The sequence below is a fragment of the Notothenia rossii genome (genome assembly GCF_949606895.1).
Source record: "Notothenia rossii genome assembly, chromosome: 11".
NCBI lineage: Eukaryota > Metazoa > Chordata > Actinopteri > Perciformes > Nototheniidae > Notothenia > Notothenia rossii.
This window is the reverse complement of record NC_136910.1, coordinates 42,744,674-42,770,468: the sequence shown is the minus strand read 5'-3', so window position 1 is coordinate 42,770,468 and position 25,795 is coordinate 42,744,674. Positions and strand designations below refer to the sequence as shown.

General features: G+C 40.9%; 1 protein-coding gene across 4 annotated transcripts in view; it reads left to right on the top strand.

The window, feature by feature from the left end:
- unc5cb (unc-5 netrin receptor Cb) overlaps positions 1-25,795 on the top strand; it is a 107,572-nt gene that overhangs the window by 57,024 nt on the left and 24,753 nt on the right. For all 4 annotated transcript variants that reach the window (XM_079657471.1, XM_079657474.1, XM_079657473.1 and 1 more), the window contains exons 2-4: positions 5,363-5,593; positions 11,903-12,046; positions 17,232-17,335. In XM_079657471.1, the coding sequence (XP_079513597.1) occupies positions 5,363-5,593; positions 11,903-12,046; positions 17,232-17,335 (479 nt within the window). The remainder of the gene's footprint in view (positions 1-5,362; positions 5,594-11,902; positions 12,047-17,231; positions 17,336-25,795) is intronic.

Here is a 25,795-nt window from a genome sequence, read left to right as displayed (position 1 = left end):
TTATTTGGCCATTTTTGTGAGCAAGGGCTCTCTCCGGGTCGTTGTGATTCTGGCCTGCATTGACTCTGAGCCGTGAACTGATTGGGAGGTTAATGTTGGAGCCACCTGACTTTCAACTCTAAGGACGGATTTTTCTAGACTTCTCCTCCACTGCTAGTGTGATGGCAAGATTCCCCAGAGAGGAAATATGAGTGTGTTTAGCAGAGAGGCTCAGATAGGACAGGGCGAGGGAGGGGTCACTGGCCACTAACGGTAATCAATAAATACCTGCTGCAGCCAAGCGTTAGGCGGTGGTCCCTTGCAGATAAAGTGTGTAGACACATTAGTGTATATAAAGCAGTTGGCTGGAAAGAGACATTAGAGTGGAAGTAAGCCTCTGCTCACGTTGCCTGTTTTTCATGGAGCTTCTAAAGGATTTTGCTTTTAAAACAAAAGCCATACATATTGATTACTGTGATGCACTGGGATGTATAAGTCCAATACTAACAAGTATTGACTAGAAGAGGCCGTTACCATTGATTTATGTTCACTCAATATAATGGGTAGGTGTGCTCAAAGCACATTTATAGGTAGATCTGATTGACAGCCTATTTATCCTGCTTCAATTGACATGACAGCTGAGTGGTTTATTATTCTGCTTGACCACTCAGCTGCAAACCAACTCTTGTCCTTCTCCATTGCGGCATAGCAAAACATTGGCTAGTAAAACTCCCCGGTGTTTGCCTATCTGGTCAACCACTTACTGATATTTTTCTCTATATCTTGAGCGGGAAGACATATAGAAATAGATAGAAAGAAAAGTGAAAGGTAGAAGGCAAGAGGGACAGAGATGAGGGTGAAGAGGATAAATAGGAATAAAGCAGGAATGAAGAGGGAGGAGATTTATGCCACAGTTCATCCTCGTTCATGCTTGACTCTCCCCTGATTGAAGGGAAACATTGGCCCCACTGATACAGTGCTTTCCTTGGGACAATAAATCTACGTGAGTAAAGATAAAATAGAGAGAGCTTATCTTGCACAGTGGTGTCAGAGCCCAGCATTCTAAAGCTGTTATCGCAGACACTCGCACACAATATATGGTGTGAGAAATGCAGTCTCACAGATATTCAGCATAGGCGTACAATACAGGAACATAGGTGATAGATCCACTATAGCTCTGGACGTTATACAAAGCATTGAGTGCATAGTGCACAAACTGTATGTGTTAGTGGAACTGCATTTTTATGTGTATCAATTTCACACATAACTCTGCCGTTATTCTTTATAACATTGTAGTTATTGCGTTTTGGATTTGAAAGATTTGGATGGAGACCCTATCGTCAGTTTAACTACAAAGATAGACTTCCTTTTTTGATGGAAGTCTATCTTGTTTGTGCTCTTCCTGACATGTAATTTCTGCTCATTAGTAATCAAATTTCCAGAACATTTTTCCTGGAACATCGTCTTGGTCTTATTATTGACGTATGATGTCAAACGGTAAAAATTACCGGAGCATTTATCTACTGAAGTGCATTTTGTGAAAAGGCGATAAAGGAGAAACTGAAGCCCAGGATAAAAGTCATCGCAGTCTGAAAACTGACTCCCTGTCTAATGTGTTGTGGATTGTTTGTCATCAGTGTTCACTGTTCTCAGCATAAAAGACCTCATTAGCGTGACTATGGTATTGATGGTCCGGTAATAGTGGTGTACTGATTGCAGTGGTAAGGGGTAATAAAGATTCAGGAGGTATTGCTGTACAGTAGCTCATTTTAAGTTGTACTTGAACTCCATTTGCTGGATGATTCGTAATATTGGCAGCCAGTGCTCATTTCTAATGGAAACTATTGATGTAAGCTAGTCATTAACCCCCGGTAGTGTCTGAGATTCGGTGGGATGATACTCACAGACAAAGTTAAAGCAAAAACACTTCCAATATAAACTTGTTGAAGAAGTACTCTGTAGGAAACTTGGACTTTGGCTAATTGGACAAGTCGTGTGGGTATTGGTTAGCTGATCACCACATTCTGAGTAGACCAACAGGTTGCAAACTCTAACCTCATACAGTAAATGTCCATCTCTTTGTGTTTGGTGTGGGTGTTGTGCACCTCTCCATGCAACAGTTTATATATTTACATGACGTAAATACCGTTTTTTTGTGCTCAAGATTTGGCTCTTAGTGCACGTTTCTTTAAGAGCTTGGTGTTTTTTTTTCTTACCTCTAAGTCTGTGTTTTTCTTCTGTGTAGGTGTGCCAGTGCACACATTAGACTTTGTTCTGCTTATGTCCAAACATGTAATCATCCCTTAATATTGCTTCACTCCCACAGCTTTTGCGGCTGACTCAAGCCAAAGAGGGGCTGGCTGCCAAGACCCTCTCATGGCTCCTTTCATCCCACTTGATTAATTCTCATCTTCATTAAATTGTTTTTATCATCAAGACGTTTTGCCTTCTACTTGATGGATTCATTGACAACGAAAGATAGCAAATATTATTCTTTCATTTATTTTATTTTGTGGGCAATACTGTATGCAGCTCATTTAAAACTTTTTGTAGTTGTAATGTGGAACTGATCTAAAATTCAACTAATATTCAATTTGAGTATTAAAATGTTCATTAATTAGACTCACAATATGAATTAGAAAAACTCACCCAAATTACAGAGGAAAATATAATTTAAATAGCTGCGAGGACATATTTCATTACATTTTAAATACTGAATATAGAGACACATTTTCTGATTAAAATCAAGCCTGCAGAATAACAAATGCTTGAAAATATCCATATTGCATATCAAACAGTGGCGACAAGCCATATTAATGTTCCTATTAAAGGGATAATAAGGGAAAGCTAAAAAAGATAGAGAAAAGCACTTCATTATGCATGTTTCATTCGTAAAAGGAACGTCAGTATCAGGTTTTTGATTAACCATAGCTATATGTTAAGATTACATCATGTTGAACATGGAGCTTCAGAAACCTTCAAAGTATTTTATCATGAAATGTCCCTCATTGCATATGAATGGAGACAGTGGGAGAAGAGCCAGAAAAAAGTAATGTTTCTCTTTGAGCTTCTTGTTGCTCTCAGTATTCTGTTCACCAGGGAGTGAGGGAGGTGTTGAGTGTTGGGATTTGGGGGGTTGGTGGGGGTGCAGTGTGATTGGAAGTAGTCAGGGTCTTTCATTTTGTCATGTGGTGTCTTTTTTCATTTCTGGGCTGATTTTTCACTGGAGGGCTAGTTTCATTCACTTGAATTTATTATTTCTCGCACTGAGGAAGTTGATGAATTTCGAATATCTGTGAGCGAGTTTGTGTGTGCCTCTGTGCGCATTAATGCTCGCGTGGGGGTATGTGTGTGAGCATGTGCGACGTGCGACTTTCAGTGTGTGTGAGGGAGGGACGCTTTCATGGCTGTTTCAGATCTCTCTGCCTCACAGTTCGTCAGAGCGAGGGAGCCAGGAGGGAGAGAGAGAGAGAGAGAGAGAGAGAGAGAGAGAGAGATGGAGAGATAATGGGAATGGAGGGTGAAAGAAGGGTAACACAATCTTTAATGAGTTTCCTTGGCTGTCTTTGCCTGTTTCTGGGTCAGGGTCCCCTGACTAAGGATGTGGGTGGACTGAGGAATATGAAGCAGAAAATAACAGACTAAGCCAAGGTCTGCTGAAATAGACTTCTACATTAAAGAGTCATCACCTTCATAAAGACATAAAGGACGACAAGCTCGACAATGTTTCAAGTTTCTTTTCTTGTTTAGACAGCAGAAGATGAAAGTTTTTAAAAACACCTAATGATCTTCTTCCGACTCCTGATTGCACCCACACGAACACAAACTGAAAGGAGGTTACTCTGAAAGGTCAGTGGTCACCTAAGGTTGTACTGCCTCTGCTCAATTAGCAGCCGGTTAGGAAGTTAGCACAAGTTGTAACTTTTTTCTGATGGGAAGAAGCACACTCACAAACATACAAAGAGAATTCTCCGGCATCATACCGACATACACAAACACTTTCACAACAGTACACAGACAAACCCTCCTCCTTTGCAATGAGGAGGGTGAATTTGGTCAGCTTCTGATTGGCTGCCCCTGCCCTTTCATTTCCTAGCAATCAACTTCAATCTGTGGCAGGTATGGAGGGAGAGATAACATTAGAGAGACATCGTGGGGAGATATCTGCTCAGCCGAGACATTATTTAGTGCTCCCAAAGCATCCAGGAGGCAACCTCTGTCAGACAACAAGGCTCCAGCATGTCCACACAGGACTGGGAGACGGGTAGATAGAAGGACATGGAAGAATTACTGATGGGCTGATAAACTCTTTTGCTATCCGAACAGTCTGCCTTCCTGTTTCTGTCCTCCTGTGCTATGTTTCCGTCTGTCTGCCCAACTGCATTTCGATGTCTCAATCTATGTCTGTCTGGCCGAGTTACTTTTACCGTCTCTCTCTGTTCTCCCTCCGTCTCACCTTCAGTTTCTCAGTGTATCGCTCTCCCTACTCTGCCTTCTTTCTTTCCCACTTGTGAATAATTGATGTCTACCGGTTCGATGGTAAGAATAGAACAGTTCTGGAGGTGACAAATGGGTTGGCGTATAGGCTTCATCCTCTTCTCTTCAAAGAGTTAGAAAGTTAGCCGTGCTCGCTCGTGGGCGTGTATGCCCATATATTTGTGTGCTTGCAATGTTTTGTTGCACTGCAAGCATGTGTTTGTGTGTGAGCGAGTGCACGCACATATGCCGTGGTGTGTATGTGACTTAAGACAGGGAGATGAAAGGGAGTTGTAATTACAGGGAAGCGTATCTGTCTAGTGCAGAAGTATCCGAGGAATGGCACAAACTGGGCCAAAAGCCTGAGGTCATTAGATGTGCTGCATGTGTGTGTGCATGTGTCTATGAGCTAGTGTGTGTCTCTGTGATAGAGACAAAAGCAAAGAGAAAGGGAGGGAGCAAGAGAGACTGTGAGACAGAGAGAGAGATCAGCTTATAACTTCAGTTCCTCAGAGTCAACCTCTGAACTCTGCTTCTCATTATTGGCTCTGCCTCTCTCTGGTTTCTCAGCAGTAGCTGGTTGTGGTTAGACCGAGCAAGGCCGAGTTTCTGTAAATCCATGCAGCCTTATTGCCTGAGAGGAATCCCAGAATTTCCTGCGCTCTAAAATACACTTGTGTAAACATTCCAAAATATCAAATGATAGGGATTTCACTGTGTGCTGTGTGAGTGGATAATCCCATGCAAAGACTGTGGTTATAATACACTGTCCCTCTGTCTCTTGTCTGCTTTTCTTTCCCACACAACCCATTTCTTATCTCTCTTTCTGGGGATTTCTGCCTCTGTTTTCCCTCCATTCATCTTCCCTTTCATCTGATCCTCACTTCCTCCATCTCTCTCTTCGCAGTTGACGATGACTTCATTGGTCTTGGCGATCTTCCGGAGACATTCCCTTCAGACCCCCCTGAGCCTCTGCCTGTGTTCTTGATGGAACCGGAGGAGGCCTATATAGTGAAGAACAAGCCGGTCAACCTGTACTGCAAGGCCACGCCTGCGACGCAGATCTACTTCAAGTGTAACAGCGAGTGGGTTCACCAGAAGGAGCACACTGTGGAGGAGCGGGTTGACGAAAACTCTGGTGAGTAAAATATTTGTTTCGATGAACATAATGACATAAATTCATACCACATACCACTGCAACCTTTTTATAATTCATGTCTTTTATTTGTTTTGCCAACAATTTCCACTCCTGGTATTTTTATGCTTTGGTTTGACTAACTCAAAACAGGACTAGTGAAAGATCATAGTATTGGTTAAAAATTGAATAAACTTAACCTGAAGCATGACACAACATTTATTGTTTGTTATGCCTTAAAATGCACCCCTGATTCCATCCCATGACTTCTGTGTACTGTAAGTGCATCCCACTTCCTGGAAAGGCACACATTTTCGGTATTCAGGTAGCACATGTGGGCATTATTATCTTTTTTGGTGGGTGGGCAAAAAATGTTTGTATAAATATACACACAATGTCTCTTTTCTTATCGCTCTAAAAGCTAGTTTGTTTGATCAAAAGTGACATCACCTTGTCTGCAGGCTGACTAGCCTGATTCAGAGTTTCACAATAAGAAAATCTTTCTTATTTTTTGGGGAATCCTCACACTTCAACTTATTGTGTGTGTGCCTTTGATTGTGTGTCTATGTTTGTACACTTCTAGTGGAAGTAAAGGTAGTGAAGCTCAAGCAGAGTTCAGCCCCTGAAGGCACCAGAGCCATTACACACAACAGCCTAGCACTGATTGGCTGCATTCAGCTCCTTTATAGGAAATTGAGTTATTTATGTCGCCCACAGGTACCAATCACATCGCATTTACCCTTTTCATCCCACTGTTTTCCCTCACACACGTCTGCATGCTCAGACACAGACAACCGGACAGCTGCTCCATCACTTTGATTTAAATGTTTAAGCACACACTTATAAACCCTTCAAGGTCTGTTTGTTGAGTGTTGCAAGTGCTCTTTTACTGAACTATATGAAAAATACAGCATTGTTGCAAGCATATAAAAGGCGTATTGAAAAAAAGACCTGAATGGCAACTTCAAATTCTTTCACTTTGACCTGGTGTACTTTAGGAAGACTTCACAGATCTGAGGATGTGTTTCTTGGTTTTGATTATGACAAAGAAGATGGCGAAGGTATCAGTGGTTCTTAGCCTTAATGTCAGAAGGTTTTATGCTAAAAGCATCAACATAGAAAAACATCCCACACATCCCACAAGCACCCACTCTACACCGCCATATCCACAGGCTATTTACTGCACAGATATTCATTCATTTATGCCCTTGCGCCCCCCACATAAACACACACACACAACAACAACACCGGAGCCCAGTGGATGTGTGTAGCCTTTTTCTCAACCCACTCCTTTGCTCTCTGATTTCCCCAGATTGACAGAAAAGGAGCACTGATAGAAACTGGCCAGTTCGGTCAATACAACTGACAGTGTAGCTTGAAGAAATGGGATAACTCCCTCTCTCCCTTTCTCTCTCCACACCCCCCGTTTCTCTTTTTCTTACGTCCTGTCTCTATGTCTTACTTTCATGTTGGCGAGAGCTCATGATCTTGTAAAACTAATGAGAAATAAGAGATAATGAGATTAAGAAAGTGCCAGAGACTGAGGACAGGAACTGCAAATATCTGTGTTCAATTAGGCTACAGGCGAATTTCTATCCAGATGTTGGAAATGCTCACAAGACAACTGCGTTCTTGCTTCACTTCATATAAATAAACAGGGACAACAGAAAAGTTTGTTTGTATGCATCAAATTAGTTTGGAACTTTAAATAGAGCACCGGTATTGAAAGGCTTAACAATAGGGTTGGAGTTTAAATCTACCAAATAATAACAATAATTTTCATAAATGCATGCGTCATAGAAAAGCAACTTCCTACTGAAAGTGTAATTTGTGTGGCATCAGTAGTTGCAATGTTATTAGCAATAGGGGGCTTGATTCACTGACAGCCTTTCCCTGCACAATGGTTTCACAGCAAGAAACAACTTACCTACAGCTCTCCCTTGGGCCTTTTAAAGAGACCTCATGCCGGTAATATGCCTGTCTAAAGTATTTTTAATTGGATGTGACACAAAGTGGGCCATGTGTTGCGAAAGTGACACTAGCGTGGTTTAATTTCTACAATTTCAAATAGCAATGCTTTGTCGATTTGGGAGTTGAAACACATGCATCTGATGTAAAAGCAAGCAAGTTGTTCTTTTGTTAAGGTTCAGTTTGCTCAGACTAAGGAAGTTTCATTTGTGTAAACAATTGACCATGAGCCACTCTGATGTAAACTCAGATATTGAATAGGAGCATACATAAAAATAAGCCATAGCTTGCACGTGCAAAATGTGACTTAGCAGGAGGCAAGAATGAAAAGGTGTTGAGAAGGAACAAAGCACAAAGGCAATTTTTACAAATGGCCTCCGGCAGTGATGATTTAGCTTCAGAGAGTCACCATGCTGTCACCTGAACACGGTACCATTTACCTCCCAGTGTTGAGGACAGTTGTGAGCAAAACGAGCATTGATCTGAGCAGCACATTCATTATAGTATAGTAGAAACTACTAATGTAATATACACTGGAGACAGCTTGTCACTCTGTTTGAGATATGAGTTAGAAGATCAAAGATGAGTACTCTTCATCTGGTCGGATAATCCCAGCACTTACCCCCCTCCTCCTCCTCCTCCTCCTCCTTTAGTTCTCCTTCAACGACCAATGCCTCCTTTTCTCCCCGACTTGTCTGATCAATAATCTTAGCCAGTGCTAGGCTAGCTCACTTTAATGACCACATTAATAATGAATCATCTCCAATTGGGAGCCTACTCCAGCCTATTAATGGGACCTATTGTACAATCATTTCTGCTAATGGCCACGTTGACGTGTGAAGTAGCCCCTCATCGCTGGTCGTGACATGAGCCACACTTGCTTTGGCCCTCTTGGTTTCAAATTGAGTGGAAGTCTGTGTCTGCTTTGTTGCTATCATTGTAATGCTATACAGTCTACTAAAAGCTGCTAGCTGAGCAAACACATGAAGTCACTGGATGAGGTCAGCCGGCTCACTTCAGAGCCTTTCTCTTCTGCTAGAGTGATCCTGCTGATGTGTTTCAAGTGCACCACGTCAGGAAGAGTTTAATCCTGCATGAAGTCATATAGTCCACTCTTTAGAGTCGTCATCGTCACTTGAAGCTATTCTACGGTACAGAGGGCTTTTCTTACAGACAGATAATTCACAACTATAACCCTATTCAGAAACTTTGTGAGCACACACAGAGAATTAAATGATTCTGGCACGTGTTTTACACCCTTAGAGATTTCATTTTCTTAATATTGTTTCCACTATTGATTTTCCCTCTCCTACTCTGTGTGTGATGTTCACACTTCTATCACATCCATACTTGACATTCCTCAACCAACACTACACATCTTCTCAGACACATTGGCATACAGTACAGACAACCACAGACACACATCCTTGGACCCATGTGGACACATGCAGAGGAAAATGCGCACACAACAGACGCGGCTGTTCTTCTGCCTGTCGGCACACAGTGTAAATTTTACATGAGAGCTAAGCGGGTGTGTGGGATGTCACTGTGCTTGCTGTGTGTGTGCCAGAACAAGGAGGCTGTGTGAATGCACTGAACCTGAAGTAAAATGGCATGTTTATTTTTTAACCATCCAGTCTCCTTGCATTTTTCATTCAATCACAAATTCTGAGAAGTACTGTGTAAATCCACTTGCACTGTAAGACAGATCCTGAACCTTTGTACACAAATATGAAGTTAATGTGTATTTGGATAGAAATAAAAACCGAGCTTAGATGCCGTCTCACTTGGGTAGAAACCTCTATTCATTAAGATTTCTTCTCCATAGCAGACTATATTATAATGATTTGTATGCTTTGTGATACTCGTTCATATCACTATGCAATACAATTCGCCATGAAAGCTCAACTGAATTACATTTTTGGGAAATGAAAGGAACATGGCAATTATCATTTTCCAATAGTCTAGGTAAAAGATAAAAATGGATGATTAAAGCTTTCTTGATACATATATTAAAGTATGAGTGAGCTTACGGAATTTAAACTACACAGATTTTAACATTTCAATTTTAAATTACTGGCAGAGGTTCACAGTATGCCTTAAAAAGGTCAATTTTATCTCTCGTTCAGCAGGTAATGAATCACTTTGTATTGAACTAGATTTCAAGCAAAGATAAGATTACTCATCGAATGAACATTTGAACACGGTGAGTCATTGACCTGATAATGATGTCACATGTATGTCTTTGGTAAGATCAGTTCTAAAAAGAATATTATAAAATAGTAAATAACCACAAAAAAAAGTAAATGTAAACAAAACTGAAACATAATTTGTGTATATAATGCATTATATTGTATTGTATTTATCTTTTATTTTATTCCGTATAATGGAACAACTGTCAAGAGAAGCTTCTGTTTCTGATTTAACAAGTCATATAGTTAGCTGGCTAACTTTAACACATTATAATAGTCTACGTTAGTTCACCAACCTAATAATACACCTATGTTTAGACAAGCGTCAGTTAGTAGGCTTCTCTCTGGGCTTTTGACATACAGCCACACCATTAAAGCATGCTTTCTGTGTAGCCCATGTCATTTGTGTCTCCTCAGTAGCCTGAATATTGTTTATGAATTAGCAGGCAATGGTGTTATTTTCCACTAGACTGTGTTGGGGATGTTTAGGGAAAAAATATATAAATGTTTCTTTAATTAAAATTACATCCCTGTTTGATTGTCCATGCTAGTGAGCCATGTGACAATAGCTGAAAGCTTTCAGGGAGATGCAGTTTTGTAGTAAGAGACAGCAACATTGAAATTAAATTGTGAATAATAAAGACAGGCTCTATAACTTTGCACATACTGTAACTGCTCATTACGAGAACAGTGAGCATAACTCATTAAATCATGTATTGAATGTACTACAACTACAACAGAAGAATCCCAGTATCTGGCATTATTCCAGCTAACAATGAAAAACAGCTACAGAGCAATTCATCACCAAAACTGAAGAACTGAAGAGTGGGATTAAAAGCTGCAGGGCCTGACAAATAGCGGTTGGTAATACTGATGACAGGATCTGAAGACGGACAACATAAATCTGTAGACCCATCCTTCATGGGAGTAATGGGAATGTTTCCTAAGCACACAAAAGGCCCTTCAGTAGCAACTGGGCATAATTTGAATGTCAAAGTCCAATGTAACATCATTGGTACCATGGTCATGAGCATGACAGTTCCAGGAAAATGGCAACTTTACTTTTTTTTATTTCCAGTGGGCTGCTCAGGCCCCACATTTAAACGTAATAGAGCAGCACTTTGGGGGATGAAGTGGCATTGGATATCCAACGCATCGTCTCAGCATGTTCTTCTGAAAAAATCTGCCGAATCAAGTCCTGTAAAGTGTTTCCAACATGCAATTCAGGTTTTCCTGAGGCCAGCAGAATTAAAGGGTTATAAAACTAGAAGTTCACTCGGAAAACAAAGACCTCTGACAAGGATGTTTCTATAAGCGAACAATTATACAAAATTATACATCCCCATGTTTAGGATCTTTTAAACTATATGATGGTTTTTAGTTGCCTATTCTACACCATACAACTAATTGTTTTAAGTTATAATGCTAACAAATAGAACATTTTTGGTGGGGGTAATCATTTGTATGTCTTTCCGTTTCATGTCTTGTATCAAATTAAGGTGTTCACTGTTGCATAATGTCTTATTCAAGGGTTTCATATCAACATTTTCCTCAGAAGTATTCCATTCAATAAAAAAAAAATGTGATCAATTAATCTTGATAAAGGCACGACATTACATACGAAGCATCTGTAACTTCAGTGAATGCGAATGCACCACATACATTAATGTGTGCATTCAAATCCTATGATCGACAGACACACACTGTAGCAGCAGCAGCATAATCTGCTCTAGAGGGGCAGCTGTGGGTAGAGGCATTTGTTTTGGGGATGATTTGTTTGTTTGGGTCCTGGCACCCAGATGAGCAGTAATCAGAGGAGTTAGCAAACAGGATTTTGGTAGCCATGACGCCTCGAATCCTCCCCCACAGGGCCGGGCCCAAACAGCTCAGCGCTCTGGCATCAGGGCCTAACTGACACACGCGTGCACAAATACCAAAGCATGTGATGTGACTGATATAAATGGTACTGAATTGTTTCATGTGATCCAATATTTAAAAAAATGTTGCTCCAAGGTGAAGGAATACATTTTAATGGATTTATTTAGTGAAGGTTTATGATATCAACTGTTTTATTTTGGTTTGTTTAAGTCGGTCATTTTGTTCTCTTTTGATATCTGCTATAACTCCCTCTCTTTTTTGTCTTTCCTCGCAGGCCTGGTAGTGAGAGAGGCTAGCATAGAGATCACTCGGCAGCAGGTGGAGGAGCTGTTTGGGCCGGAGGACTTCTGGTGTCAGTGTGTGGCCTGGAGCTCTGCAGGGACCACCAAGAGCCGCAAATCCCATGTCCGCATCGCCTGTGAGTATTCTCCCCTCCCTCCATCCTGCTCTTCAGCCCATTATTCCGTCTTTATCGTCTCTCTCATCTTTGCGTTGCTCTCCAAACAAAGTCTCTCGCCTGCCAAGGAAATGCGTCTAGCAGACCGACTTGTGTATCGTGTCAGATTTACAGATTCTGGAAGCAGTGAAAAAAAGGTTTTACTAACATGGGACTAAAGTGTCCCTTTGAACTTGAGCTGGTAAAAAGCCGGCAGAATCCAAATCAGCTTCCTTGTGTACAGTATAACCTGGAGGAACAGGGAAGAGCTGCTGCAGTGTTTACACAGAGGCTGCGGCACATGTTTATGCCAGTGTTCCCTCTTCTTCCTGTAGGTGGTCCTCATTTGTTGTCTGCCTGTGCGTTTGTCCTCCTACTGAAATGCATCACACACTGGTTTCCAAGTAATGAGAAACATTTTGTTGCCTCTAAACTTTGGGCTCATTTTAACCGTTTCCCAAAGGATCTGCCAATCAAAATCTGAAAAGTAATGAAACCCCAAAGGACACAGTGAGGAAGGCAGAGTTATAATTGTAGTTATAGTTGTGACATCAAGGGAATGCTTCTGAAAAAACAACACATTGCATACAGTAACACAACAGCTTACACATTATTGTCAAAACTTCACCGGAAGGGACATCTTTTACCTAGATCATCACACTTTCAATCCTGTCTTAAGTTATTTCAAGGTATCGTGACTGACATGTCCTGTCTTGAGGCAAACAGACAGAGGATGCAACTCCGGCTTGCAGTATGCGTTTTAGTCTGCATCAAATATACTGCTGGATAGGGCTTGATAGGGATATCACTTGAGCTTAATGTCTGGCTGGCAACTCAGTGCCACTGTCACAATGATTTTTTTTTCACTTTAAGGTACAGCGGAGCATCACAGTACGAGTCAATATCTACGATTTTCACTTCATCTACTTAGAGGCAGTTGGCAATCATATACTTGTCCCTCTCAATTGTTCTCTCATCTAATTCTCATTTTGTTCTCTACATCATTGTATCTCTTGCTCTCTTTATGCTTTTTTCTGTACAGTTTCTCTTTGAATTCAATGTATCCCATCCATTTTATTCCTCTCTACCTCTCTCTCTAGTCTCTATGCTTTACCCCTGTTTGCTGTACGATGTATCTTTGATTTCAGTGTATTCCCTCTTTTGCAAACACCAGTAGCTCTTCTCATTACGGCTTATGTTATACTAGCCTGGTGAATCAGAATCATCATGCACCCGTCTCCCGCTGAGCCCACTCCCGCTGCTCCACCTCCTATAATCACCCATGATGAGCAGCCTTCCAGCACTAACCTATCCCTCAAATCACAATGGACCCCTCTTCCCCTCCCATTAGCCTCTGCTGAATGGATTAGCTCCTCTCCTGTGCTCTCTCTTCAGGCAGGCTTCTTGTCAGAGCCAGGCTCCATTCTGTTAGGCTAATGGAAACTGGGCTTGTTTTCGTCTCCTCTCCCATCATCTAAACATATACAGTTTAATCAGACTGTGAGTCACAGCCAGCGCTGGCGAGTTGAGCGGTTGTTGTGTTGAAGAACTGGCTTTTAGAATTGAGGAAAAAGACCACTCTGGCTAAGAGTATAGTCGGAGTTTGTGTGTGGCTGTTGGACTAAGAGAGAATCTGTAAATTCCCCGTGATTGCCTTTTCTTCCTGCGACCTCCACAAAAGCATTTTGATTGGCCTCCATAGTTTGGGAGCAGTGATTGCTCGCCAAAGAGAGGCAATAAAAGCATGTGCACAGAAGCAAATTAAATAAGTGAATCAAATCAACTGAAATGCCTTTCAAAAGATTGCAGAGGGTAATGTTTACTGAGAAAGCTGGAAATCAATTTTCTTGTTTGTTTGTGGCCTTTTAATTTTACGAGTACAACATAGTAAAACCTCAACTTTAATGCTGGTGACGTTACTCATTATTTAAAACTTGGTAGACTTCTTGTCATACTTAAGTTTGCATCAGTAAGTAATGATTTACTAAGAGGGGATGTTTCTGAATTGTGAGGCTGGTGTAATTTAGCATGACAAGTAGCTAAACATATCTACTTAAGGTAATGGTTGTCATATGTGTATCCTTCTGAGGGCGTGCAGGGCAGAAAGTGGTTGTCTGCTGGGGAGGGAATGGTGTGACTCCCGCAGGAATGTCGACTCAGCTGGTCCCACACCCTTCAGTGTCCCACAGTATACCGTTCAGGGTTATGAGAAGTGTGGAGAGGAGAGGGGAGCCATAATTTGAAACCCACATCCAATAAAACATACAGTACAGTGCAAAATAATCACTTGCATGCTACTTACTGCGCTTCATCGTGAGTAATGGCAAAGGTTTGCAAATCATGATGGAAATAACACAACAGAAACTGGCTGTTTAATTCTAGTTTAACAAGCTGTAGTTGTTCTGCTGAAAGAAGTATGAGTTATAAAATCATGAATATTTCAAATGTACTCGCAAACACTGGCCATTATTTATACAATATGTAATTCAGGCTATTTTTTTGTAATGTTCAGTACAGTTTTACATCAGCTGGGTAGTAGTTGTGGCTTGAACAGACTGGATGACAATAAAAGAGTAAAAACATGACTGTGGGTTTTCTAGCAGCACAAACAGGAATCTAACCGTCCAAACAATATTTAATTTGAATCTGCATGAATTAAAACGTACTGTGTTCCCATTACTAGAGTTAAGGAGGTTGTGTGGCTCCGTGATCAGAGTTTTTACTTCGATTGTAAAACACTCTAGTCCAAGCTGAATCTGCTGTGGACCGTGCCAAGGAGACCGCCGCCAGTAAAGTGGCTACTGGTTATTCTCAACCACTAAATGGCATGCTGCAATACTGCATACTGAGCATCTAGGCCAGTGCCCAGCGGATACTTGCATACTCTCTAGAAGCTTTACTGTATATGTAGAAATAGCATTTAATGTATTACATTTGGCTCTTTGCTGCATATCAAGAAGGAGCTCCTGCTGTTCCTCCTCACCAGTCATACTGTAGCTATTACTTTCTTATATCTGTTGGATGCAGTTTGAACTAGTATCCATCTCTACAATACAATTCTGATATCCAGTCAACAGTGGGAGACCTCTACTACCTTCAACTACAGTACCCCTTTGATACAGTTTTGCTACTTTCCTATCCATTACCCTTCCTCTCCATCTTAAAAAACAAACAGTTTGTCCTTGAATCAAATTCCATAAAGCTATTTCCCAGAATATACTCCTCCAGTCATTCCTTCTTTTAATTTCATTGCAGACTTTTACTGAAATTGCATCAATTCAACACTCATGCTTTTAGATTTTATAATACATTAAAATGTGTGGAGTTATGGCATATTCCCCTGAAGACACACACACACACACGCACGCACGCACGCACGCACGCACGCACACACGTGTTGAATTGGGACAAGGGAACTCATTGAATTTGTTATTTTAAGGTTCATTTCAAATAAAAAATGAACCTTAAAATGACTATAGGTATTCTTTGTGGCCCCCGGGTGTATCCTCCTGACGATGTATTCTGTAATGCGAACATGATATAGTTTCTCCTAAAGGCAAAGTGGAGCACTATGCTCAACAGTGAAATGTCTCAATTTGAGTGCAATGTCTACCATTAAACAAAAAGGAAAACAAGTGATGACATTGTATTGTACCTCCATCTTGATCAGGTTTTAGGTGATGGCTCTTTTTATCGCATGAAGTGATGCCTAAAATAAACTTTTGTGAAAAGGTTCTGTCCTTATCATAGCTGTTCATTGATGAACAGTTATTTATTATGATAGACACTGTAGCATATTCCATTTCTATAACCATTGTACCCAAGAATATTAGACTTGTAATGGGCAGTCTTCTTTGATTTTTCAAACACAAACTCTGCCATACAATCTGTGTCACTGCACATCTGCAGGTGCTTCAGTCTACCCTATACTCGCATGAATTCAAAACCAATTTGCTATTGTAAAGCTATCTAATATCATAAATCACTTTTTTATCCAAACACACCATGTCAATAGTTGCCCATTACTGTATTAATGGTGTTCTTTGAAGAAGAATTGCCTTATCTTTTCCAAAGAGTGAATCACTAAAACACGTCAATTCTGGGTTTGTTTCCATGGACACAGTTAGGTTTAGGTAGAAATGTATTGGTACAACAAACTTAGAAATAAGAAAATAACACAGACTCCCAACCTTTTAGTTTTACTGTTGCATCCTTTGTGCTTTTTTATTAGAGCTGCATCGCACATAACATGTATATCTCTCGCTTAGTTCAAAGGTTTGAGCTTCATTATATGGTTCACTTTATTCTCTCAGTCTCTAGTTCTCTCTTCTCTTCTTCTTAAGTCATTCTTATCTTGACTTATCTTTTCTTAGCAGAACTGCCTTGCCTTAGCGATGGCAGAGTTCAGTTCATGCCACATTCTATATAAATGTTATGTAAGAAAAACATGTTATTTGAAAGCGTACTGTGGTGGATGTGGTTACTGCTTTAGATTGAATGTGTCAGTTAAAAGGCCAAAGAGTGTTTGCCAGGAATATTGTGAAGGCTTTAGAAATGTTATATGTGGAGTTTGGAGGTTTTGATTGTAGATTTGATGCTTCAGTGACTCCAAAGCTCCCAAATAGTACTTCAACTACCCATTAAGTCAATTTTCTCTCTCTCATCCCTCCCTGATGTTGTTGTGTATGATGCCCGCTGCCCCTGTCTCAGTCTGTGCAGCAGGTTATGATATATGTCTGATGGGCTTTGGGTTTCAGTGTAGCATGACACCTTCAGTAATCCTGCCCTGTCAGCTCCACTATTTCTGCCCTGCGCTACTCCATCAGGGCTCTCACTCCACAAAAAATGTGTATTTTATTGGAGCAAGTCTCCTTATCTTCCTTCTATCTACTACAGGCAGAGATATCTGTGTGCTGAAGGAGAATGGCAGTTAGAAAGAAATCTAAGTTACTGTTTCCAACATTTAAATACACACTGTGTATTTCTTCTGCACATTATTATTCATGAGTTATCCTGCATTTCTTGTGAACTTTTTTGGAGAATACTAATACTATTTTATTGATTGACTAAGCATTTAACATTAAACAAAGCTGTCAAAAACAACCCTCATATCTACTTGTCACTTATGTAGAGGTAAATATTGACATTTTCTCTCTGTTCATTGTAGACTTGAGGAAGACATTTGACCAGGAACCTCTCGGGAAGGAAGTGTCCCTCGAACAGGAAGTGCTCCTCCAATGTCGCCCACCTGAAGGCATCCCAGCTGCTGAGGTAAGACTGAAAATACATTTCTCTGAGCCAGAGAATTGTAGTTATACGGACAATTGTATTTTTTGTTTGAAAGGATTAGTTCTAATATGCACTCAAACATATTCACCATAGAAACGCGGGCAGTTGTGATTATCCAGACTAAGCCTGGTCAAAAGTTCTCGCCTCAAATCCAATAAACTGGTGCTTAGAAAAGAGGTTTATGTGACGAGCTTCTCTGAATCTTTTTGTTTTGTTTAGCTTTTGCTGAAATGTCCCCATCATTTCTGGTGTGTTTTTTTAGGTATATAATGGATAGGCTAAACTGTTTAACTCCCACATAATTGTTTGTATAGCATATATAGTCATTAGCATGTAATATATGTTTTGTTAGTGTGGTTCTGTTCTTTTATGATATAAAAGGTGGAAACTGTGTGGATAGCAGAATTTTCCTCCATTGTGAATGCCGTTTATAACAGAAGTTGTAATGAAATAACGAACTGAATAAATCTGACACAGTCCAGCGCACAGATAAGGAAGTCTTTTCCACCACTGCCATGGCTATTAAAGCTGTTTTGGTATTTCCTGGACTTCGGCCAGTCACTGAAATTTGGTCTGAGGGAGAACATTTGTAATTATCTGCTGTAGGGGGGAAAACCAGTTGTGTTGCTGTGTTACCTTAGTTCAGCCAATATCGCCTCCCTGCTTTACTTCCTTCCTGCCTTACAGTGGAGCGCTGTGGTAGCTGCATTTGAAAAGGCTCAGTTGAGATTGCAGGAACATAAATAGAGGATGAAAGGGTGGTTTGATGGGTGGGGTGGCTTTGGTGTATTTTTTTTTTGAGTACGGGGTGTTGGGACTGAACTCTGTTAAGGCTTGTGATTGACCTGGAAAAGCCGAGTTAAGTGAGTGGAACTGCACAGCATTTATCCCCGCTGAAAGTGCTGACAGGCTAAATGGAGGAAAGTTTGGGACTGGCACTCGGCAGACTCTCCTTATACAATCCAAGCTTCAGTCTGATAGTGTTGCTGTAACAGCCATTTAGTATTGGTGATTTTGCCGCCTGTCTGAGGCCTCTCTGTCAATCCTGGATTGGCTCAGTGCAGCTATTAAAGACTCAGCTTGGGTCCAATCATGACACATCTATGCTTTTTGAGATATAGAGTTGCTGTAGCAACCAAGATTTACAATGAATGGTAATTACTGTAGGAGGCTTGTCAACATTAATAGCAGTTTTCAGACCGGGTAAAGGTATGTATTTGAGTGCTGTCAAGGGAATTCAGTGGTGTTTTAAATATAAAGCCATCTGTTCAACAAATAAGAGGAACATTTAGGATATGATGTGTGGCAATCCACGTCTTAAAAAAGAAACCAAGTATGAATGGATTAAAATTCTCCCTGCATGTCCATATTCTCGCTGAGCGCAATGTTTGTTTTCTCTGTTTACTTTTCCTTCTATGATCAAGTTGGATTTTGTGTGTGTACGAAGGAACTTTTTCAGCTCCTTTAATTACCCATACTTACCTAATGGCTACACAAAAGACAACAGTTCCTTTCCACAAGTTGTTTTTCCTCTTTTTTCTCAGCTCAAACCCAGCTGTCTCAGTGGAAAAAAGGACAAAACTGAATGCTGCTTTCTCATCTGTGTTTGTCAGGCCTTTTCTCACACATGCCTGCAGTAGAAAAAACTTAGGAAAAAGCAGACGGGCTAAGTCTGTGGTTACATGAATCTTCAGCAATGTGTAGCAGCCGTTGAGAAGGGAAAATCTGTCATATATCACCCTCTCAGAGACAAAAAATAATATAGGGGGGATGAGAGAGGCTGAGGGAGAGGAGCTGTTGAGGTTTGTCGGGGTTGGATCCAGTGGGCTGTTGTCAGGCCTCCAGTGGGCTGTCAGTCCGCTCTGTGGTTCATGCAGGCTCTGCCTAGCGAGGGAGAGGCTGGCAGGATGGCAGGCTGTGGCTGAGCCATAAACCCGTACACTTACAGCACTTTTGTAAAATCATGTGGACTGGATGTGATGGACATTGTGCTGTGTGGCAGGGTTCAACATTTCTTAAAGAAGCCAAGCTGCAACCACACAAAATCTCACATTGCAGCATTTCCACACGGGTGTTCTTATGTTAGAGTACCATCAAGGGCATTCTCTGCTCAACTCAACTGAGCACTGAAAGTCTATTCCATCTATTAAATAGTTTTATCGTGGCTGACTGTCTGGCAAAAATATATTTGCTGATGATGACCTGAAAGTTGACACACGCTTGTGTTGCCATCTCATTATAAACGTAAGAGTTTTTTTGAGGAAAATCTCTCACTGCAGAGAGTTTTAATCAGTTTTAATAAAGATAACTTTTGTTATGATGTGCTTTGATGCCACATTTATGCAGCTGTTTTTTGACGATGAGTAAGCAAAATAACTCACCTACACAAACTTTCACAGCGCTACGAAGCCCACGTTCTGGAGAATCAAAGATAGTCAATCACAATTTGTTTTGATCTCAGATTACAAAGTGGAACTGCGCTACTTGATGTTATCCAGTGTCAGTCTTGTCTTTCCACTTTTCAGATGATTTGCATTATAGGTTTTCACTATGGTTTACCACAGTAATGACGTTCTGTGATTCTATTTAAGTGGTTTTGATTCTTTGTTGGCAGTTTGCAGCAGCTTTTGCACTGACATCTAAACATTATGCTGAATAATAATGATTGTTTTGTGATGATGCAGCAGCGTTTCCTTACAGAAGTTATGAAAGAGTTCCATTCAGACATCTTAGAGGTTTTCATATTCGGAGTTGAGTCTGAAATATCCTGGCCCTTATTTTCGACAGGTTATTCACACTTGATACATTGGTTTTCTGGTGTGCAGATACTCCCTGAGACGTGGAATACACACACACACATGCACACACACACACACACACACACACACACACACACACACACACACACACACACACACACACACACACACACACACACACACACACACACACACACACACACACACACACACACACACACACACACACACACACACACACACACACACACACACACACACACACACACACACACACACACACACACACTAAGAAAACAAGCAGCCTGCATTTATTTTGGCTCTCCTTGAGACCGTTACCAATGGAACTTCGGTCTCCGGCGCTTCGATGACTGAAATACTGAGAGTGAGGTTTCATAAATAGCACAAGGATTCAGTCATCTGAACCTCTTGTTTGGTCTGAATACTTTAGACACTCACCAGACTCCCTAAAAATCATTGTTACACATTTCCATTGCCATGAATATTTGATAAATGTGAAATGAATAGCAGAAGGAAAATATAACTGTTGAGACTATTCTAGGAAGGATAGGAGAGGGAGTGATTTGGCAGCAAAGGCTCAGTTTCTGTGTTACGTGGTCTCAGTTGCCGAGTGCTGCCCATAGATAGAGTAATAAAGGTAAAGATGGGAATGGAAGACTTTTCATCTGGCCAACACTGCTCATTCTCTTTGAATACCTCCATGAAGCTCTTTCATCAACATCTTAAGGGCCTCTACAGAAAGCCTCTTTTCATACTTAATAACATGTGGCAGGCTCATAAAATGGACTTAAATCTCCTTTTGTGGAATGAAATGTGCTTATTGTTCCTTCGTCTTTTCTTCTCCCATGCCCTCCATCTCCATCTCCACTTCAGTGCACTTGTCACAGCCCCGAGAGAAAGACAAGAGTTCAGAGGTGATGCAGCACCGCAAGCTGCTGAGCCTGTTTCCATGGAACCAGGATTTTAATTCAGGCATCTCCTCAGTCAGCCGAGGTCCTGCCGTGTTATCATGGGTAACAAGTCATTGATGCTCTGCAGGGAAGAGGCCCTGCTGCCATGATTAAGTCCATTGGCTTTACTGAGAAGAAAGCCAAGAAACACAAAGATCTTTACTTCACACTCCCTCATACAGAGAAGTGAGAAAACGAAGTCCGATTAATTTAGACAGCTGGGACAGGAGCCAGCCCCAATTTCAACGCTTTCACATGCAGTATTATGAATCCATGGGGAAAGCAGATTTGCAATTATGCTCAAAGAATATTTTCTCACTTTTTGTTATTGACTCAATGTGTCGATTATGACCATTACGTGTTATGTTAGATAATCTGATCCTGCAGGAATATCTTGACTGTGGAGCATTATGGAGATCCGGCATCCACCTTGACCACACATCAGACCATGTAAATGTCAGTGATTTACTGTTGATTTTAGGTCCAGTTCCACATAACAGGCGCAGTGGAGGCATAGCGCAAACAGCAGCCCGTGAGGTCACCTTGTCAAAAAATAGCTGAGTGCTTCCTCCTAGTTGAAATGCTAGAGTGTAGTTATGAGAGGGCCCAGGAATGTCAAGAGTAACAACACTTCAGTACCCAGTGAAACAGGAAGTGCATTTTCATTAAGGTTACCCATGGGAGAGAAAGTGTCAGGAGGCCAGACCAAATCCCTCTGGAAACTAACCAAAGATTGCCCTTCAGGCACTCACCTGTCAATCACTGCAGTTTCCTCCTGCAAATGCTGTGATTTTCTCTATTAGCCAAACATGTGTGAGCTGTGCACGTCACTGCCCTTCCTACTGTTACCTACAATGGGTCAGGCCTTAACAAACATTTACATGTATAACTTACGACTGGAATTTGTTTTCTTTCTGTGCATATGTATTTCATCGGACCATAGGAGAAAGAGGAGAGAATATTCATGACGATAGGACTGATATAAGAAGCACTGTTTCGGGCTCTAGAAGGATGCAAACATGTTAACCTGTACACAAAATCAAAACCAAAAACGATACCACAAGGATACAAGACCAACAAATGTCCTGAAATCCTCCTCGCCAGTCTTCATGTTTTGATGCACAAGCCTTCACCATTTTCACTTAAACACTTTCTTTGTTTAGTTGCAAAGGAAATAAAATGTGAAAGATCTAAATTGTCAAAGCATCCTTGAATCACAAGGAAGCTGAATTGCTCAATGTCAGTAGGTATTTTCAGTTAATGACATAAAAATGAGGGGTTTCTCACTCGACATTTTTTTAAGCTGCTCAAGCAGAGATTGTGAATCAGTTCAAGCATTTTAATACATATTTCTGAAGGTTGCATTTTATTCTAAGAGAGTTCTGACCTCTCGGTGCACACAAACCCTCTCCCTTGGGGGAGTTATCTATTGAGCTTTTTTTAAAGGCTAAAGGAAACTCTGAGAGACTCCAAATACACAGAGTGTATCACACAGTTTTTCAGCTGGCAAAGCTGCAACCTTATTTTTCACTAGTTTATTATTTGATATTCCTCATAAAATCACTTGTGTTTCATGCTTCTCTGCAGCTAGATCATTGTCCACCCACACTGGAGTTTATCCAAAGGGTCTGGCTTTACAAACTATGTTCAGTATTTTGGTGAAGTCTTGTCCAATCATCATGATCAAAATATAATCAACTGTTTTGTGGACGAGGATGAACTTTATACCTAAGATTACACACTTTTTTGTATCCGTCCCTAAAAGGAGGACACAAACACAGTGGTAAAAACATAAACTCCCCCCAACTTTATGTCGCGTTGGCAGTGAGTCATTCTCAGAATCATATTTTAAGAGGCATGTGCAAGAGAAAATGGAGAGAGCTGGGTTGCAGCAGTGAAGTGTCTGGCTGTCCTTAGAGTTAAGAAATGACTGTTCTCCTCCAGCAGACTGTGGAGAGCTCTAGGCAGGACAGAGCTGGAGGATGTCATTACTCCTGGCTCAAGTCTCAGTGATCCGTCCTCTGCATGGACACCAACCACTCCAACTCCACCCCTGTTACCTAACCTCACCCTCTTTTCCTCACCCAACCCCCAACCCATTTTGCCTCTTCCACATCCACCCTCAAAAACACACATACAGCCAAAGATACAAGCAAGAAATACAGCCAGGCATAGACACAGTCTTCCACTCACACTTCGAGATATCACACCTTGATGGCGCGTTTCAGCTTCTTAATATTTATACAGCTCACATTTCCATTATTGTCATGCAGGCAGATGCCGAGCATATGGCTTGTTGTCTCGTCGTGAATGATTGAATAATCAGTTTGTAACCTTTTGTGGCTCTCTCTCCAGGTGTGTCATTCAAGCCTGCGGCGGATATATCCTGAGAAAAAAGGCAAATGAATAAATTACATTGCTTAGATAGTTAGACTTCATGCGAAGGAGCAGTAGAGCTCATAATGACTCTGTAGAGGAGTCTCACGCATTTCCGTGGAACATTTCTTTTCACACCCCTCTCCACCCCCACACTCGGCTGTACCTTCTATTTCTGACACAACAGCGATGAGTAATGAATGGTTATGCCTTGCACTGGTTCTTACCAAGTGAGTGGATTGTATACAGTGTGTTCTGTATATTGGGCTAATTGGTGTTGTGCTGGCACACCCTGACACATTCCACTCCATGGTTACTGCCCGGTCTGCAGCCTGTCATGTTTGCTAGTGGATGTGCGTCATAATCCGTTACCTGGCTGAGGTTGTGGACCATCATATAGGCTCCCTCCAAAAACCTGAAAACGAAATGTTAATGCACCTGGTTTCATCTTTAAGAAACCATAACGTTATATAGCACCTTCCTTTGATAGGTCTTTTTTTTTACCTTAATTATTACATTCAATACCATCCGATACATCAGTGTGTGCTTCTTTCAGAGCTCGAGATGACAAATCAGCCTCCTTTCAGTTGGATGTCTTTCTTCTTTGTTTACCTCTCAATTAAGTCTTTAACTTTTCCTAAAGATTCATTGTTGTTTACCTCTTCAAAACATTTCTCTGTAACGTTTTTCTCCACTCCCCGTCTTTATTCTGGTGTGTTTATTCTTGCCTCCTCGTCATCACGAGGATGTATCATATTTGTTTTGGTACACTAGTGACCGTCCTCCTACTGATAGTACACCTGCTTTCTTTCTCACTCCTCAATTTGCTCTTTTCAGTTTTGTGCCTACCTGTCTTGCTTTTTGTCTGACTTTCTCATAAGTTTAGGTTTTTCTCTTACTGTCTTTCTCTTTCACTTGGCTGTCTCCCTCCAGACAGTAAGATTCCCTCTCTTTATGACAGCTGACATGTGGCAATTTCCCTTAGTTAATGACAAGAAATGTGCCAATTACCTCTCCGGATGTTTCACTGCCAATCAGACGCTAACGAGCTGCGAGTATCTGTGTGTGTGTGCAAGTTTGTGTCTGTGTGTGCATGTTTGAGTCTGTTGGCATGAGAGGAAGTTGGATGAATGCCATGTGAGATGTAGTCTTCTGCAACATTTCATCATTTGAAATCTTTTCACTGTGGTGTAGACATTGGCTTACCTTTTCATCTCTGGTTTTATTAATGAGTCCTAATTATATTCGGTACAGAATAAATGATGGGTGAACTGTTGCTCACTTTTGCTCTCTCACACACACGTTCCCACTTCTGACATGAGTTTCTACCACTTTCTATCCCTCGTCACTCCGTCTTCCTTCCACCCCTCCATCTGTGCTGAAAAGCTCTTTTGTTCAATTTTTAATTACCTTCTCATATAAAAGTGCTCTTGACATCTGAACGCAGCACGTTTGGAGAGGCTGCCTCTGTGATTGGGGAACAATTGGAAAACCACCTCTTTGTATCAGCTGTCAATCTCTTTTCACAGAAAATACCTTTTACTTACTAATGCTCGGTGCTCTGCACACGCTGAAAGGAGCTAAATAACAACATATTAATGGTGTAAACAAAACCCATTGTTTTTCTTGTTTCCATCATCTTTATTTGTTTTATCGGAATTGCGTTCCCTCAATTTCCATAGGGAACGCACAGGGAACAAAAGACACAATAAATGACAAAATGGGATCACTTTCAAATCTTTGTTATCCAATCACAGGGGTCCTTCTTTCATGTGTATCTTATTTGTACAATGTATTATTTAATATGAATAGTGACATTCTATCACAAACTCAATCACGAAAATCTCAATACTCCTCATACAATGAATACATTGCATCAACTATCCTTCCTGTAATCTGAATTCATCATAGTGAATAAAGATAAACATATTGCACCGTTATTTACCTTATGTATAATATGTGAATAAAAACAATACCGTTTATAATAAGAAGATCTTTAGGAAAGATATTTTCAGTGTTCAGAGCTCAAGGGGAGAAAATGTCACCTGAAGCTACAGCTGAGTGAGTTATTATATAAATCTAATATGGCTCCTCTCCCGAAAGTCATGACAGATGTCTGACTGCCACTTTAGCAGATGCCAAGGCAGATTTGTTGCACTACAATAAAAACAGAAGCCAACTTAATAGCAAATTAATGAAATGCCTAATTATATACAGCTATAATTTATGGAGAGGCTTTGATATACATTCCTGGAGTAACCATTGCAAAAATGTTTTGAGATTAAACACAGAATGAAGCAGATTAAAAATCTCTAACCCTAGTGGACACAGGACAG